The sequence below is a fragment of the Pseudorasbora parva genome, chromosome 3, assembly GCF_024679245.1.
Source record: "Pseudorasbora parva isolate DD20220531a chromosome 3, ASM2467924v1, whole genome shotgun sequence".
Classification (NCBI taxonomy): domain Eukaryota; kingdom Metazoa; phylum Chordata; class Actinopteri; order Cypriniformes; family Gobionidae; genus Pseudorasbora; species Pseudorasbora parva.
This window is the reverse complement of record NC_090174.1, coordinates 9489285-9506732: the sequence shown is the minus strand read 5'-3', so window position 1 is coordinate 9506732 and position 17448 is coordinate 9489285. Positions and strand designations below refer to the sequence as shown.

Below are 17448 nucleotides of genomic sequence, written 5' to 3'. Positions count from 1 at the left end.
TGCAACATGAATGATTTACCCCCATCTCTTTGCAGAACACAATTATTGCTCCCCGCTTCTCCCCAACCATTTCCTCCACCATAATCTTTTTTTTCTTGTTCTAATTTTTGTTGCAAGTCAGCACAAAGACCATTTGTATCGCAAGCTTCTTGCAGGCTATCATTTTAACAGTCCTCCTGATTGGCTTTATCCCTCTGTCTCCTCTCCACCAATCAGCTGGTGTGTGGCGGGCGTTCTTGAGCAATATGGCTGCCGTCGCATCATCCAGGTGGATGCTGCATATTGGTGGTGGTTTGAGGAGATCCCCCCTTCCATGTAAAGCGCTTTGAGGACCTAGAAAAAGCGCTATATAAATGTAACAAATTATTTTAATAACAATTGCAGTTTCGCACAAGAACTGTGCTTTCACACATAAGTGATTTTGTGTTCCTTATCGCTTCGTGTGTGTTTGTGAAACATAGTTTGTGATGAGAAAGAGTTGTCTGCTGTCTTCTTCCTATTCTAAAGTCACGCTGTAATGAAGTTTGATTGTGATAAGGATGGAAGAAGTCAGGCTTGCTGGAGACTCAGGTTACTTTTATTATACTCTTTTTGTTACAGAACATAAGTCCCGCCCATGGCCTTCACAATAAACTTAAATGTTTATCAAGTCCCAGTCCAACAGCTCTCCAGAGCTTGGCCAATCTCCTGGTGTGGTTCCAGAGCCTCCAGACAGTCTCTCTCCCAGAACACCTCTTCCTGGTGGTTTATATGGTCTCTCCACGCCCATTACTAAGCTGTCTCTCTCCTGTCGAGTCTGTGTTCGAATGATATTTTCTGGAAAGTGCAAAACAACTTTCAGTAGCAGTAGAGAATTCTGTCACCACAAATTAATTTATTACCATGAAAACAAATCACATTTTGCATCATTAAAGTCATTTAAATACAATTTTTCTGGCTGACTTTATATCAGCTAATTTACATAATAAAATGCTTGTTCAATAGCAGCCCATTTGGGTACATTGTTCCACAGGAAAATAACTAGGATTATAAAAGCCTTGGCTCCTTGCCTACATTTAGTGTGTACTATTTTTCTAGCTTTCACTTGGTTCATGGCTACACTTCTATGCCAGACATTAGAATCAATAAATTAATAACCTGCACATTATCAGCATGACAAATGGCTGCAGCTGTGCTGCTTTTCTTGTGAAGCACTCTTTGGAGGTAATCAAACTTTTTTTCTGCCTTTTTCTTCTTTTTCAAAAAAAATGTTTTAACTATGACACTTCCGGAAGCACAAAAGAAAGAATCTCCAGAAGGAATTACGGAAATAGACAGAAAATAATGAGCTTCACTCTCGCTAAGTGTTTTCCGCTGAAGAATTACACTGAGCATGGGGGCGACTCCTTAATTACAGGAGTAAATGAATTGCCAGGTTTTGTCTCCTAATGATACCATGTGGGAAATGGCAAACATTTGAATTTAAATTATGAACAACCATTTAAACACGTGATTGAATAACATCATACTATACCCTACATATATCTCTCGGCATCATGCATTCATTTCTTTATTCCTCCCTTGTTAAAAGCGACACCGTCAGTTGAGATAGCCACAGTGTCATCTTGTCTAAGTCCTTTAAGAGGTACCTCGAGATTACTTACTGTTTTGGCTATAAATCTTTGCTATTGTAAAATGCGAGAATGGCTTTTGCCTGTAATTTATCAGAGCTGTAAAGCTGGGAAGAGATTGAATAGCCCCCTGCTAGTTTTCATAAAGCAATGATGCAATTTTCTCAGTAAAGTCTCTGCCATCGTTATTTGTCATGACACAGAAATCAGTTTAAGAGAAGTTCATGCAGATAAGTGTTATGAATACAGGGACCCCAAAGACACTCAAGCCCCTCTTAAAAATGCCTGAATGCTATTGTTTTAGATAACAAAAAGCAAGCCAATTAGCAACGGTGCTCAATTTGTTACACTAGGACTAGGATTTCTCAAAAAAATATGCATGCAAAATGTAAGTTTTGTCATCTTTTTCCAGGGTTAATTATAAACTGAAATTAAAAAAATAAATAAAAATTTCCGTTACTTGATTGTTAACTGAAAGTACATATATAAAAAACGTATAATAACCTTGATTACAAAAAAATGTGTATATATATATATATACACACACACACACACACACACACACACATTTTTTGGAATCAAGTTTATATATATATATATATATATATATATATATATATATATATATATATATATATATATATATATATATATATATATATATATATATATATATATATATATACTTAAGTAACTAAAACTAGGATAAACAAAATTACTAAAACGAAGACTAAAATTAAAATGAAAACAGAAAATATAAATATAAAACTGATATATTTTTATAATATAATTCAAAATTATAATAGTATCTCAATGATACTAAAATAATAATAAAAAATAATAAAAATAATAATTTTGTTGTGTGTTTTAGTAGGTTTTCTTAATTATTTCCATATTTTTTGTATTACTTTTTATCCTAGTTTTAGTGTATATATATATTTAAAAATATATATATATATATATATATATATATATATATATATATATATATATATATATATATATATATATATATATATATATAATTTTTATAAAATAAAAAATAAAATAAAAACATTTTTTCTTCAAAATCTTATCTTTCCCATACCGCAGAAGTCATACAGGTATGAAATGACATGAGGAACAGTAAATGAAGACAGAATTTTCATTTTGGGTTAGCTATTCCTTTGATATTCATGCAAACATGGATTACACTGTCTGTACATTTAAGAATACTGGATGATAAAGCATTATAAATATTGCAATTCTTCTTATCTACTTTTTGCTTTTACCCCATTGAATTATTTGAATAGCCTGACTGATGTATAACCTGGCATGTCTGACTTTAGGCATTTAGCACCTGTTGCTGGTAATTGTGCTTGAGTTCAACACATGCGATAGCAGTTCAGTCAGATGCTAGACTACAGGGAGATGAGGAACAGAGAGATAACCCACCCTCTCTCTCTCTCTCTCTCTCTCTCTCTCTCTCTCTCTCTCTCTCTCTCTCTCTCTCTCTCTCTCTCTCTCTCTCTCTCTCTCTCTCTAACAGATGGACTAATAGCATAATTAAGTAGCCGCGCACCCGGTTCCTGTTTACCGTCATGTTGCTTAGCAATGACATCAGCCAATCCCTCCATCCCTCTGTATAATCCTGCCCCTCCTTCCCTCTCTCCCTCTCTCCCTCTCTCTCTCTCTCTTCCACATGCATTCATCCTGGTAACAGTCTTAGCGTGCTGTAGTGGTCTGAGCGCAGCTCACAGGCAGACGGCATGACCACAGTGCGCTGGAGCAGCCCGCAGCCTCTCATGTAGCCCACCGCTGCGATCGCAAACTCACACACATGCACTTACACACCAAGACACGCTCAGTTGCTCTTCAGGGACACTAACAGATTACCAGAGCAGAGAAGAATCTACTTTTGAAGGTTGTTTTTTGTTTTAAATTTTCTTTTTTTCTTTTTTTTCTTTTTTTTTTCTTTTTTTTTTTAATACTGCTACCACCCGCCACCCCTTAGCCGGGTTCAGGGGTGGTGGCACATCCTCAAAAGGGCTGCATGAATGACACAACGCAAAGGCGAGAAGACGACCATCAGCATCCAGGAGCACATGGCCATTGATGTATGTCCAGGTCCCATTCAGCCCATCAAGCAGATATCTGACTATTTCCCCCGTTACCCACGGGGTCTCCCCCCCACAGCCCCTCCGGCCCTCAGCCGTGCCGGCTCCCTGCGGAGCAGCTCCACCAGCCAGAAGTCAGAGGGCCCGGCCTCCGAGCCAAGCAGGGATGAAGAAGACCTGGGCCAAGCCTTCGGCGCCACCGCACTTGTGGCCAGCAAGAAGGAGGAAGAGCCAGACGTGGAAGGCTACGATTCGGACGACTCCAGTGAGTAGTTGTTTCTTACTCCTTTTCTTTGTGCCACTCTAGAGTGACAACTGTTGCCTTAGATTCCTGTTTGTCTGTTTGTTTTCATCCACCTGAATGAATGGGGCTCCACTTTGGCAGCTCTGATTGAATGCTGGGAAATGGCAGTGGTTTATTTAGCGCATGTGATTCTTTGGGTTCAGACAGACGATGTTTAGAAGGTGAATGTCGAGCCCCTTTATGATCTGCACGCCATGCCACCTGGTTTTTGTTTTCGTTCCTTGGATCAACACATCTTTAAAGCGATTTTTGTGGGCATCAGGTGCGAGTCATCAGTTCCTGTTGTATATCTATATCTGTCCCAGATGTAAATCCTATTATGGACCTCTGCCTGCCTCTCCGTTTGGAGTCCGGTTTTCAATCATGGCAGCCTGTTGACTAGATTAGATGGAGCCCTGCGGTCTCATGTGGTTATTTTGTCATTATCGTGCTCTGTCTTAGATGGGGTTAATCCATACAGTGTCGAGCTCAACGTGTGCCTCTGAGCATGTGCGCTGATAGAAACACAAGGGGCTTTAGAGCTGCAACGATGGGGTCTGGATCCAATTCCTAGCGGCTCTGGCATAGCATGTACTGCTCTGTTGCTGACAGATGTTAACCTTTGACCTGCATGCAAGACCAAGAGTAAGCTGCAAAGTGAAAATTATTTCCTAAGTCAATATTTTGTACAGGAAAATATCTAAACATCCTCAAAACAGCCAATTGATTTCTTTCTGATGCTATTTCCTTCTGACTAAGGTTTGACACAGAGCTATATACAAGTCTTAAAATAGATTTCCCCTAAATTAAATACAACTACATGTCAGTACAAACCTGTATGACTTTATGTGGAACACAAAATAATATATTTTAAATTTAAACATTGGTTCCCATTGATTTAAAATGAATGGCAAAAAATATCTTCTTTTGTGTTCCACAGATACATAAACTAATACAGGTTGGAAACAGCATGAGGGTGATTAGATAAGGGCAGAATCTTCATTTTTGGCTGAACTATGCCTTTAATCAAGACAAATCAGGACATCAAAAAGCAGATGAATGTGTAATAGGGAGAAATCTGTAAAGCGTTAACCGTCCAAAGATGATGTGAAGTACATCTCTGTCGTAGTATAATTGCATGCTTTGCCGCCGACCGCAGTAATCAATATCAATCACTCATAGGCAACAATCGGTGCCACAGGTTGACGAAATGTCCCGGACGATAAAACCAGTCCTTCACCTTTCACGAGGGAATGTAATGAATGTAGATGCTGTATCTGCGGGTGTGATCGCTAAAGCAGAGGATCGCGGTCTGGTGCGCCCGTGTTTTATGATGATAGATTAGCATTGGAGCTATTGTGATGTGATTCATCAGTGTGTCGCTCTAAATCATAACCCTCTTCCTGTTCTCTCATTCTTGTCTGTTGTCTGAATCACAATGCACATATTAGTTGCACAATGGAGAGACAAATTAAATCCTAACCTGACATGTTTGTTATGTGACTCATGAAATACAAATAAGCCAATTATACTAATTTGCCAGAGCATTTAATGGTTCGAATGTCTCACTGGGATTTTAGCAGAGTAACTCAGTGGAAGAAAATCATCTCTGGGGGACTAAACTTGAGGCTTTGCTAATGCAACAGATGGATTACAAGGAAGTTCCACAAACATTTGGCAATGGCGCCTCATCATCTCTGCCAATCAAACTGAGTTGAGTACTACAGGACAGATTGTGAACAGAGCAGTCTTCTGTTTCCGAGCTTAATTAAGAGCCAGACCCACACAAAATTGGACTTGAATTTTAGCTGAGCACTTTTGTCAGTTGCAAACATGTGGCAGGTTGCTTAAAGGGATCCCATGGTGTTGAGACTTGTATGGCTTAATATAACATAAATGATGTCTCTTACTGAATTATGTAGTAGAAAACCCATGAAAGATCTACGTTATTTTAAAAATCGATTTTATATTTGGACCATGGGCGGCGCCATTTTGTTTGCGTTCTAGGTTGATGACGTAGAGTGGTTGAACTCCTCAATCAGCTGGCATTACCCGTAGCTATTTTTACCACAACGCAACTCGAAAATTGTTTCAGAGTTAAACAAAACCAATGAATTCCTTTGTAATTATACTTAAAACACACTCAAACATACATGTGCACACAAACTCACCTACACAAGTCACAAACAGATCGGCGGGCGCGCACACGACAGGCTCTGTCTCAATCGAGATGTTGGGCTGCTCAGTCTCCACGACAGGGGCTGAATCTGAAATCGACCCCTATACCCTTAAATAGGGCATTATTTGAAGGGACGGACATTTGTAGTGTTGTCCGACACCATAGTGGACATGTTCGAGTGCAGTCATTCAGTCTCACGTTCCACCGCAATAACGAGTGTACAGCCGATTTACAAACAGCTGTCCGACTTCACGCACTCAAACATACATGTGCACACAAACTCTCTCTCTCACACAGACTCACACACACCCCAACAGATCGGCGCGAACACAGCAACACACACACACACACCAACAGATCGGCGCGAACACACACACAGCCCAACAGATCAGCGCGAACACACACACACACACGCACGCACTGCGCGCGCATACATAACCCTCAATCTATTCCCTGTGTATATCCTGTTCAACACATCCTGTTCCCCAGATAGACTGTTGATAGTAGATTAACTATAATGCCTAATGTGACCAGCAGAGGGAAATATCTAGGTAGGACGATGGGATAAAGTAACGTGAGGAAGAGAGGCAGGATGTTTTGGTGATGATGCATGCGATTGAGACAGAGCAGTCAGGTGTGTGTGTGCGCGCCCGCCGATCTGTTTGTGACTTGTGTAGGTGAGTTTGTGTGCACATGTATGTTTGAGTGTGTTTTAAGTACAATTACAAAGCAATTCATTTGTTTTGTTTAACTCTGAAACAATTTTCGAGTTGCGTTGTGGTAAAAATAGCAACGGGTAACGCCAGCTGATTGAGGAGTTCAACCACTCTACGTCATCAACCTAGAACGCAAACAAAATGGCGCCGCCCATGGTCCAAATATAAAATCGATTTTTTAAATAACGTAGATCTTTCATGGGTTTTCTACCACATAATTCAGTAAGAGACATCATTTATGTTATATTAAGCCATACAAGTCTCAACACCATGGGATCCCTTTAATCAGTAAATAGTATCTTAAGTTAGGGAGAATTAAAAATAAAACGATTAATTCCCAGTAGGCTTTGAAATACCACCTGTTTGTCACTCATGCTGAAAGCCTTGCTGACCTGTTGACTTGAATTAACTAAACACTGGTGCTTTGGGAAAAACAAGCCACTTTGACTGATGCAATGCTCATTTTACCCATGAGTACCTGTTCGCCCTTTACCAGGGAAGCATGTCCTTTGGGTTTTTTAGCTCTGGTGGTTTCTGTGCACTGCTACGTGACACATTCCTGATGGTGTACTACAAGAATAATCTTCAGTCTGATGGGGTGTTCATATTGACAGCCTTTTGACGTGCCCATGAGTCATTTGTTTTTAACTCTTTCCCTGCCATTGACAGAAATTTCCGCCATTTATGAGACATTTTTCCCGCCATTGACGTACATTTACGACTTTCCGTGTTTTCAATGTTATAAGGTTGGGGCCGCTATTACGCATCTTCTGAAAGAGCATTGAATCTCCTGATCAAAACACAGGAAAAGAAGCAGCAGAAACCAATGATAGCATATGTAATCATATACAAACATAAAATAATGTGATCATCAACATTAAACAGCATATAAATGGAAACTGTCTAATGTTAACGAATGAAATGCCAACCCAGGATGAGCTACAGGACTGTGAAGCTGTGTGGGAAGTAGTCTTTAACCAAAACGTGTTTTTCTCAGGTTTTTGTTCAAAATGTTGCTTGTTTTATGAAACTTGATTAAAAAATAATGCATGAAGCTAGAATAAAAAGCAGAGGCTCTGTTATTTCTTTTGATATATTACATGTTCATATATCCATTAGGGGTGTCCATGGTTAACCGATTGACCGATTAACCGTTAAAAATTGCGTAACCGAGTGAAACATTTTGCTCGGTTAAGTGGCGTCAATGACGTGCTTTGAATTTAGTTGTAATATATTTTTGCACCCCTAAAGACCGCCAGAGCGCTCCCAGACATTTGTAATATCCACAAGAAGAAGTCATGACCCGCTTTCTAAGCGGGCAAAGAAAGCGTGGGAGCACTTTAAAAATGAGAGTGACGGGGCGAAATGCAAGTATTGCAATGCAGTGCTTACCGCATTTTTCAGGCTATAAGTCACTCCGGAGTATAAGTTGCATCAGTCAAAAAATGCGTCATGAAGAGGAAAATAACATAAGTCGCACTGGACTATAAGTCGCATTAGGGCAGAAGCAGAGCGGGAGCCGCGCGCGCTGTGCATAACGGATCAGAAGAAAGAAAGTTTGAAGTGAGAAACTTGTGAGGGACTAGAGAAAAGCAGAGGTTACTTTAACTGTAATGAAGAAAACAAAAAAAGCTAATCGCGGCCTGAAAGCAAGATGGCCAGAGCTGAAGGGACGAGTCCACAGATGCTTGAACTCTCTGCCGGGAGAGGCTCAGCCGCGCGAGTCAAATGCTGTGTGAATCGTTCTCCGCTGCATATTTTACTACATGCCCTAATCGTGCAGGCGCCCTCGCCTCGCGGCCACTCGCATTGCTCGTGAACTGGAGCGCATCTCATCTTAATTTAACAAAACTCAGCGTAAGCCTCACAGACATGAAATATATCTTAAGAAACTTGAAATGTCTTTTAACAATTTAAAACGAAAAGAAATAGGCTACTCTCTGATTATGTAATCAATGATGTGCATTTCTCTCTATAGGCACGTTCACTACGGAGATGGCACTCGTCAAATTAATAAACTAAAAATAACCCTGACGCACACTATGGTTAACCGAGTATTAACCGCTAAGGGCATCGGTTAATGGTTAATGAAAAACTTGAAAACGTGCAGCCCTAATATCCATACAACAAAATATTCTGGGGGCCATGAAACTTTTGTAAACATGATCACAGGCAAAAACCATAGACTGTAAAAAAATATGGACGTAGTATCCGTGACGTCACCCATAGGATTCTGATAAGCCGTTCTGAAGCTTAAAGAATGGGCGAGCTTGGCGTTGCCATCTTGTGAGCGAGTAAACACGTGTCATTCCCGGATAACAGAAAATGGGCGAAAAGGCGGGATATGGGCGGAGCTTAGGTGACGCAATGAGTATAGACGGCAGATTAATGACTATCCACTTGTAACCATGCCCTTAATTATGCAGAACTTTAAGGCTTTATATAACATAAACAAATGAGTTATAAAAAAATTCACCCCCCTCACAATTGTCATGAAGGGCAAAATTAGCCATATAGGCAAAAACTACAATTTGTACCAGGCTGTAAACATGTTTTTTTTTTTTTCTGCTGTAAAGTTGGTGCTCCCTTCTGGAGCCTGCCTCTAGTGGCCAGTTGAGGAATTGCAGTTTACATTACTTTCGTATTGGCTTCAAGAGAGATCGCGGGAGGTTGCCGCTTGGCAAAAACACAGGCAGTGACTGGCAACCTTTTTTAAAAACTGACTGAGAAAAAGTTGTACTATGTAACTTTATTTTGTGCTCAAAATTTACAAAATGTATATAATAAGTGTGTACATCATGAATCTCTTTTCGAAACCGTGTTTTCGTGTGTGTTTTTTTTTTTTCTTTCTTGAATTACTGTGGTACACTTATAATAAGTGTTAATATTAGCACTATTTTTAAGCAATTTGTCTGTCCACACCAGACGATTTGCATTCTTGTTTCCACTTGTTTAATTTCAAGATCTGAGATGAATTATCCATTGTTGCTTTTAGTACCACTACGTTACAAAGCTGGGAGAACTAAATGATATTTAAAGTCACATAACATGCTTTTAACATTAAATAAAGCACATGAACGCTACCTAAGATTATCATATCCATGTTTCGTGTTGTTGTTCCAGTGGTAACGGCGTAAAAAAATAGGATCTGTTTCTAAAATAGATTCATTATGTCTGGTTAGGGGGAAAAAAACTGTAATTGATATGGAAAGATACATTTTATCTTTTGTCGCGTGTACTTTGGACACACAGTTAGACTTTCATTGGTCTTTGAAATGCAAATGAATTTTTTTTTTTAATGAAACCAAAGATTTCTGTCCCTCCTTTGGAGAATAAAAAAGTGCAATTTGAAATCACATGCTGTATTAAATCACGCAAAGTATGTTCTTTATTTATTTTTATTTTTTTATTATTATTTAGGGACAGTGTGTGTTAAAGGTGCACTATGCAACTTTCCGTCCACTGGAGGGCGCCTATTCAAAACAAATGTGTAGTTTGATGACGCAAAGTTTGAGCGCATGCTTCTTGGGACATGTGGTCTTCACCTCACAGCCGGTGGAAAATAGGACTCGGGCAGAAATCACGTTCATGCATGCGGGTATTAACGTTACTGTAGTGTGAAGCAGAGCAGGACCGAGTGTTGTGGAGCTGAGCACGGCTGCTGGAGTGATTGTTATACAAACACGCCTCGCAAACACCGGGACTTTTATTATGACGGGATGGGACCGGGCGCTCGCACTGATCCGCTCTTCCAGGTATGATTCTGAGGTAATGGAGCTCTGTTTATCATAATAGATGCATTTAAGTGTGTTGAAAATGATGTTATGACGTTACTCTGACGTTCACTTGTTCACACTGCTAAGAGTAAAGCGCTCCTGCCAAATAAAACCCGAAACCGAGGATAGCGCAGATATGACAGAATTGACAGGCGACTTCTTCAAACGACGTCCCGGTCCTTAGTTAAAATAGCAATTTTCTTACAATTTACAAATAGTTGGAAACATTTGGGATAACTGAACAAAATATATAACACTGGCCTAGTGGTTTTTGAATATTTTACTGCAAAAATACTACATAGTGCACCTTTAATGAACAGTGCACCTTTAATGAATAGATGCATGATTATACATGAATGTAAACACACCGGATTGTAGCCAAAGGCTAATTACCATCCGTTGTCCCAGGGGCTGGGGTCACAGAGGGCCACTGCATCATCAAACATCATTGCACATCCTCAAACTGCACGCTTCACATTATTGCACACACCTCACATTACACACTACTCACACTACACAATTCCCAAACTAGTTCTGCATAGTATGAATATGCATAGTAGTATAATTTAAATGTTGTTATTGTCACATCACCTACCAGTGTCAGTTGGTCGCTCCAAAGCCATTCTCAAATCATTTCAATGCCGCTTCACTCCCATTCACAAATCCTCTCCCATGGCAATCGTGGGATAGTAAAGTGTCCATCGAATGCACACTTCAGAATCTCTGTGGAAATAGTAGTTCAACCAGGTACTTTTCACTTAGTATTTTTCAAATACTATTAATTTGTACATACTACTTTTGGTGTAGTTGTTTTGTTGTTGTTTGTTTGCTTGTTTGTTATTTGTTTCTGCATAATATATAATAGGGAAGTATTTGATTTCAAAAGTGAATCAAAAAGTTCATAAAAACGTATTTACATTTTTTTTTTAAATCTCAAAATAAATCGAGTGGTTTAATTCAAGTGTTCTGAAGCCGCAAACACTTTGTGATGAGCAGATTTAATTTAGAGTTAATAATAGTGATCAACATACATAAAGCACATACATTTTGGCAAACATGGAAGATCAAACATACCTTATGAGTAAACGTACCAGTGAGTTTTGCTGCATGTCATGCTAGTACATCTGAACTTCTGCAAGAATGAAAGAGGTTCAACCTATAGAACCAATTCAATTGAGCTTCTGTTGACCATATTGTACTCATCTCTCAGGTTTCATTAAAAAAAAAAAAAATGTCTTTAGTGTTTTGAAGAGGAACAAAGGTTATATGGGTTTTGGATTAATTTAGGGTTAATACATGATGATAGAATTTGAATTTTTGATTTATTTAACTCTTTAATATTGAAAAATAAATAGTGACACTCTTCTGATGCAGATGGATAGAGCTGTTAGCAACCAGCAGTGCAAGTTGCCAACCTCCAGAGATTTAATCACTGTCAATGTTAACGCACCTTTCAGCTGCGGACAAATAAAACAACTTTTCACTTTTCAGAGGCCACAGAAACAGTAAATTGACTAACATGTCCAACATGACCTCCTCAGTCATGCATAACCCTGCTGTAATACTCTATTAGAATCTGTAACAGAGATCGCTTGAGATGCTCAGAGAGATTATGGAGTGACTGTTTGTCAAACTACTCTCACAGTTACATAAGAGATTATGTTTCAGTCCGGAATGTCACATGCAACCACTATTGTTTTTGTTTTTTTTGTAATTTAAGCATCATTAAATATACCTGGTTGAGTCATGATACATTACCCCAGCAATTAAGGCAAGCCATTTCTGGGAAGTTGCACTAAAGGTTAATTGTTTTCTAGGCTTTGGTCAATCAGACTGAAAGCGATCTAAAAGAGTTGTTGAATTACATAACAGTTTGGGAGTTTTTTTTCTTCTTTTGGTTTAACCCTTGCTTCAGATGGCCTTGCTAGTGGCACATCTGAAGCTAATAGTGCCATAACTCCTGAGATATCACTCTCCCACATGTACAAGCTATCCGTATGGATCAGGGAGGACACCCTCAAGCACAAAGAGGACACAAGAACACCATGTCTTTTTTTGTTTTCACGCTTCTAGGAAGCATGTCGCGCCTAGGAGACATGACAAAAAAAGAAACGTCCCAGTGTTTTCCATACATTTATTTATTTGTGGCGGCCCGCCACAATATCAGCATGTACCGCCAACAAATAGGTTCAGTGCTCCTATTCATTAGCTAGACTGTGGCGACCCAAAAGTATATTTAAAGGTGCCCTAGAATGAGTTGAAACAATATTTTAAATTGTTCTCTGATATCTACATATAGGGTATATGACTTATTTAAGGGTTACAATTGTCCAGATATGGTTTTACAGGTCCATTTACTAACCCAGGAATTGTATCTAGGATGTAATACTCTGTGTTTGCCTTATTTGGAAGGGTCATGAATATAAATGTTGAGCTCTGCTCTGATTGGCTGTTTCACTGCACGGCTCATTTCAATGACAGAAATCTAACGTATACTGTTAATCAAGGAGAGATTATACATCTAACCTTATGTTTGTTCCTGTTTCTGACGAAGATACAGTTTTTGAGGAACAACCAGTTGTTTTGAGATTGGAAATGGACACTTTTGAGTGGTAGGTTTAGTCTTTATTTTCAGTAAGACCTGCAAAACGTAACATCTATAAGTAACTATAACTTTGGCCTACATGTGAACTAGCATATAACATTAACTTTACACGTTAACTCATAACATCAGCAGTCACAACTTTGTTTTTAGCATTTTAAAAACATTTGAACCTCTTAAACTACAGGACCATTTTTTGGGATTTCCACCTGAATTTGGCCTACCCAAATTAAAAAGCTTCCCATACACACATACAGTGCTCTAAGTTCAAAATGTTGGTGTCATTTTATCTTGACTTGTTTCAGGAACTCAAGTGATTAAAAAAAACTCCTGTATAGATTAGGAAGTAAGAGGAAGTAAGCAACACTTAGCAATGCCTTATCAAGCACCCTTATAAAAGCACCCTAGCATCCATCTAGCCATAAATCAGTATATGTTCAAAAGTTTGGGGTCAATAGGAATTTTAAGTGTTTTTGAAAGAAGTTTCTTATTATTTCCTATTTTTATAATTTTATATAACTGTTTTCCAGTCTTCAGTGTCACATGATCTTACAGAAATCGGTCTAATATTTTGATTTGGTAATAATCTTTATTATTATTATCAATGTTGAAAACAGTTGGGTTTCTTAATATTTTTCTGGAAATAGTTTTTTAATCAAAAGCAATTTATTTGAGGTAATACTCTTTTGTAACAATATAAATAACTTTTGATCGATTTAATATGTGCTTGCTGAATAAAAGTATTAATTTCTTTCAAAAAATCTCACTGACTCCACTAATACATGCATTGCCATATTGGTAAATGTGCATGATGAAGACCAGACCTCAAGTGAAGCATTATCTGATCTGTTTTTTTCTTAGATGTTAATTGATACAGAAAAGTGCAACACCAACTGAGCAGCCCCACCGACTTCCAATCAAATCGCATCTGATCACAGGTTCATTAATGATGTCCCATAGTGCATCACAGACATGGAAAAGATTATGGTTTATTTAATTTTTTCCTCAGAATATCCTTCTTGTCATGTAGCAATACTAATTTTAAAAATAGAAGATGAAGATTGATGGGGGTTTTTTCTAATTAGGAGAAACTTTAAACTATCTACTTATGTCTAAGCTACATGCTCTTGACCTGTAGAAACAAAGCACAGTACAGCATGACCAAAATATTATCAGTACAATTAGCTAAAGTCGAATCTTTAATTAATTTTTATCAAATTGATCTCCACTATTATCATAAACGATCAGGTGGCAGGTACATGTTATTTTGTAGCAGTGGCATTGTGCCACGGATTGTACAGTCAGTCCCTCTGACACATAAAGCGAAGGCACGCTCAGGTATAAGCAGGGGGAGGATTTCCTGAAAGCAGGCTACAACCTTCTGTCGAATCCTATTAAAGAGCCTATCTGCAAGCTGTCGTGCGATAACAGATAACGAGAGGAGTAGACTGTATTTTTCCCTCTGTTTTTGCCCTTGGGGTATTCTAGATGGGGCTTGGCTATGAAAAAAACATGCCATGTTTATATGGTCATCTCTGGAGATATAGTATACACTAAAACTACTGGGTGTGGGAAACAAATGGAGCATTCTATTTTGCTTTTTTTCCACTTTTGTTTTTACTTTTCTTTTTCCTGTCCTATTCCTATTCCTATTCCTACTCCTTTTCTTTTCTTTGCTTTTCATTTCCTTTGCTTGTTCCTTTCCTTTCCTTGTATGTTTATTTCCTTTGCTATTCCATTCCTTTAATTCTTTCTTTCGTTTTCTGTTCCTTATGTTTCCTTGTCTTTTCTTTTCCATGTACATTTCTTCATTACATTTTTTCTGTACATTCATTTCTTATTGATTCCCTTCCCTTGTATGATTCTTTTCTTTGCTGTTCATTTATGTTCCTTTTTTTGTATTTTCCATTTTCTGTTCCTTGTTTCCTTATGTAAATTTCTTGTTTATTTTCTCTTTGTCTTTTCCTTTACCTGTTCCTTTCCGTTCCTCCTTTTTATTTTCATTTCTATCCCTTATTGGTTCTCTTCTGTCCCTTTCCTCTCCTCCTTTCTGGATAGCGTGAATAGATCAGAGTGAAGTCCCATCTGCCATCTGTGGCTAGCATTGATGGAGTTGTGTCTTGTTTTTCTGTTTGAGTGTTGTTTGTGTCACATCCCTGTGTATTCAGAGAGCTCGCTGACAGATTGACAGATGCAGTTGTTGACAGACAAGTGTGAAGAATGGAAACATGCCATGCGGTACATGGGTTCCAGCTTTTTTAACAATAGAAGGGAACACAAAATGGAAATATAGCTGTATTAAAGCCCTGCAAGGCTTTTACCTTGAAGTGTTCAGCCTTTGTTTGTTGCTGTCAATGGTAATCAATGAGAATGCTGGTTTAAAGTGTTATTTTTTCCAGTCTTGTACCTCATGTCAGGTATAGCATCTCTGAAATACTCTTTTCTTAGCACATTGGGTGAAAACATCATTTAAGGTTTTGCTTTAATGCTGAGATCTACACCAGATCTGTTCATTTTTCTCAATCCACACGTTAAGACAGGATTAACTTGTATCTGACCAGGCGACTGTGCAATACCCAGCCCCCACAGACCCCTGACCTACCTGCACACTACACGTACTAAAACTCACAGAAGGCCACAATAAAACACAGTGGTGGAAAAGATATAAGACTATGTAAAGAGTTTGTCTAGGTGCGATACAATGACTAACACCGAGCTTTAAAATGAGTTGGCAAAAATGTCTTTGGGAAGTAGTCAATATCTATGCTTCTGTCCTTTCTGAATCAAAAGGTAGGGCATCCCATCACCATTTAAAAAAAAGGTAAAATTTCCGGTAATTTTTTTCCCCATGTATCTTATTCTGACCATGGCTGCATTTATTTGATAAAGTAATATTGTGAATTCATTTTGTGAATGATATTTTTTTTTTACTGACCTTGTAATATAAACAGTTTTTTCCTCCTCCGTAAAAAAAAAATTCACATGAAAACACAAAAAAAACCTATGAAGCACTGTCAAGAGCACACCAAAACCAGAGGTGGCAATAAGCCTGTAAAGCCATGTTGGCCAATCAGAAACCTGAAAAAAAAAATGCAATAAATGCACATTTTATTACTGGTAAAATTTGTCAACCAGAGTTTCTAAAAATGTTCAACCTGGCAGGAGTTTTAAAAAACGTTTCAGTGTCCGGATACTGCGTTTTTATGGTGGAGGAACATCCAAACCACAAAGAAAAAAAGCCTTTGATGAATAGAAAGTTTAAAACAAGAGTTCTTTTTGTCAACTAAAGGAAGAAGATAATGCATAAATTTCACAAACAGATTGGCTATACAGTCTGTCAAGACACACAACACGCAAGTTAAGCGAGACCCCTGTATGTACAGTCTGGTTCAGTGTAGGCTAAACCAGGCTTTGTGCCAGTTGCTATCTGTGAATTTTTCACACCCTTTATGTAACCTAAAACAGGAATTCCTGAAGCCAGACTGAGGTTTTCGCCTTTGTTTCTATGGCAGCAGATAATTTGTAGTGCGCCACAAGGGCATGAGGTGAGTCCTCGAAATCATTCAAGAAAGCCAGTCTGCAAGGGAGAAAAAAATACTTTGTTGGCAGTGTTTGTAATTTTTCTTCTATCCACAGACAGATTGAACAAATTTACTCAAACCATGTCACATTACTGAAAATAACCATCGACAGATTTTTTTTTTGTTTTTTTTTATGTGACTCATAACAGTAAGGGGAAAGAAAATGACACGATGCTCTATTCATTTTCATTGCAGATTACATTTCACTCTTACCAAAAAATTTAAAATAATAATTCTAAATCCTAGAATAAAACATAAATCAAAACACATTTTCTTGAGTAATGTGTAATTTTATTAGCAAAATTTCAGCTATTTGCCAATGGATGTGTAACAGGATCAAGTTTGAATTTGATTTCATTTTACCTCATGATTTCACTTTATTAATGTAACGGGGTTCTTAGCTGGGAAGGAAGGAGGCGGGAACCGGCGAACGTTCAACAAACTTTAATTCCAAAATAAATAAACAAAACGAAAGTAAACCGCAGGCAGCCCCTCACGGACGACTGCCCACACACACATAATAAACCGCAGGCAGCCCCTCACGGACGACTGCCCACACACACATAATAAAACGTGGGCAGCCCCTCACGGACGACTGCCCACAC

At 38.4% G+C, this 17448-nt stretch overlaps 1 protein-coding gene across 3 annotated transcripts in view; it reads left to right on the top strand.

The window, feature by feature from the left end:
* Window positions 1-17448, top strand: part of doc2b (double C2-like domains, beta) — a 288545-nt gene that overhangs the window by 119395 nt on the left and 151702 nt on the right. For 2 of the 3 annotated variants that reach the window (XM_067437770.1, XM_067437769.1), the window contains exon 3: window positions 3786-3971. In XM_067437770.1, coding sequence (XP_067293871.1) covers window positions 3786-3971 — 186 coding nt within the window. Of the gene's footprint in view, window positions 1-3297; window positions 3972-17448 lie in introns of those variants that run through there. The other variant, XM_067437768.1, reaches the window with a different exon arrangement.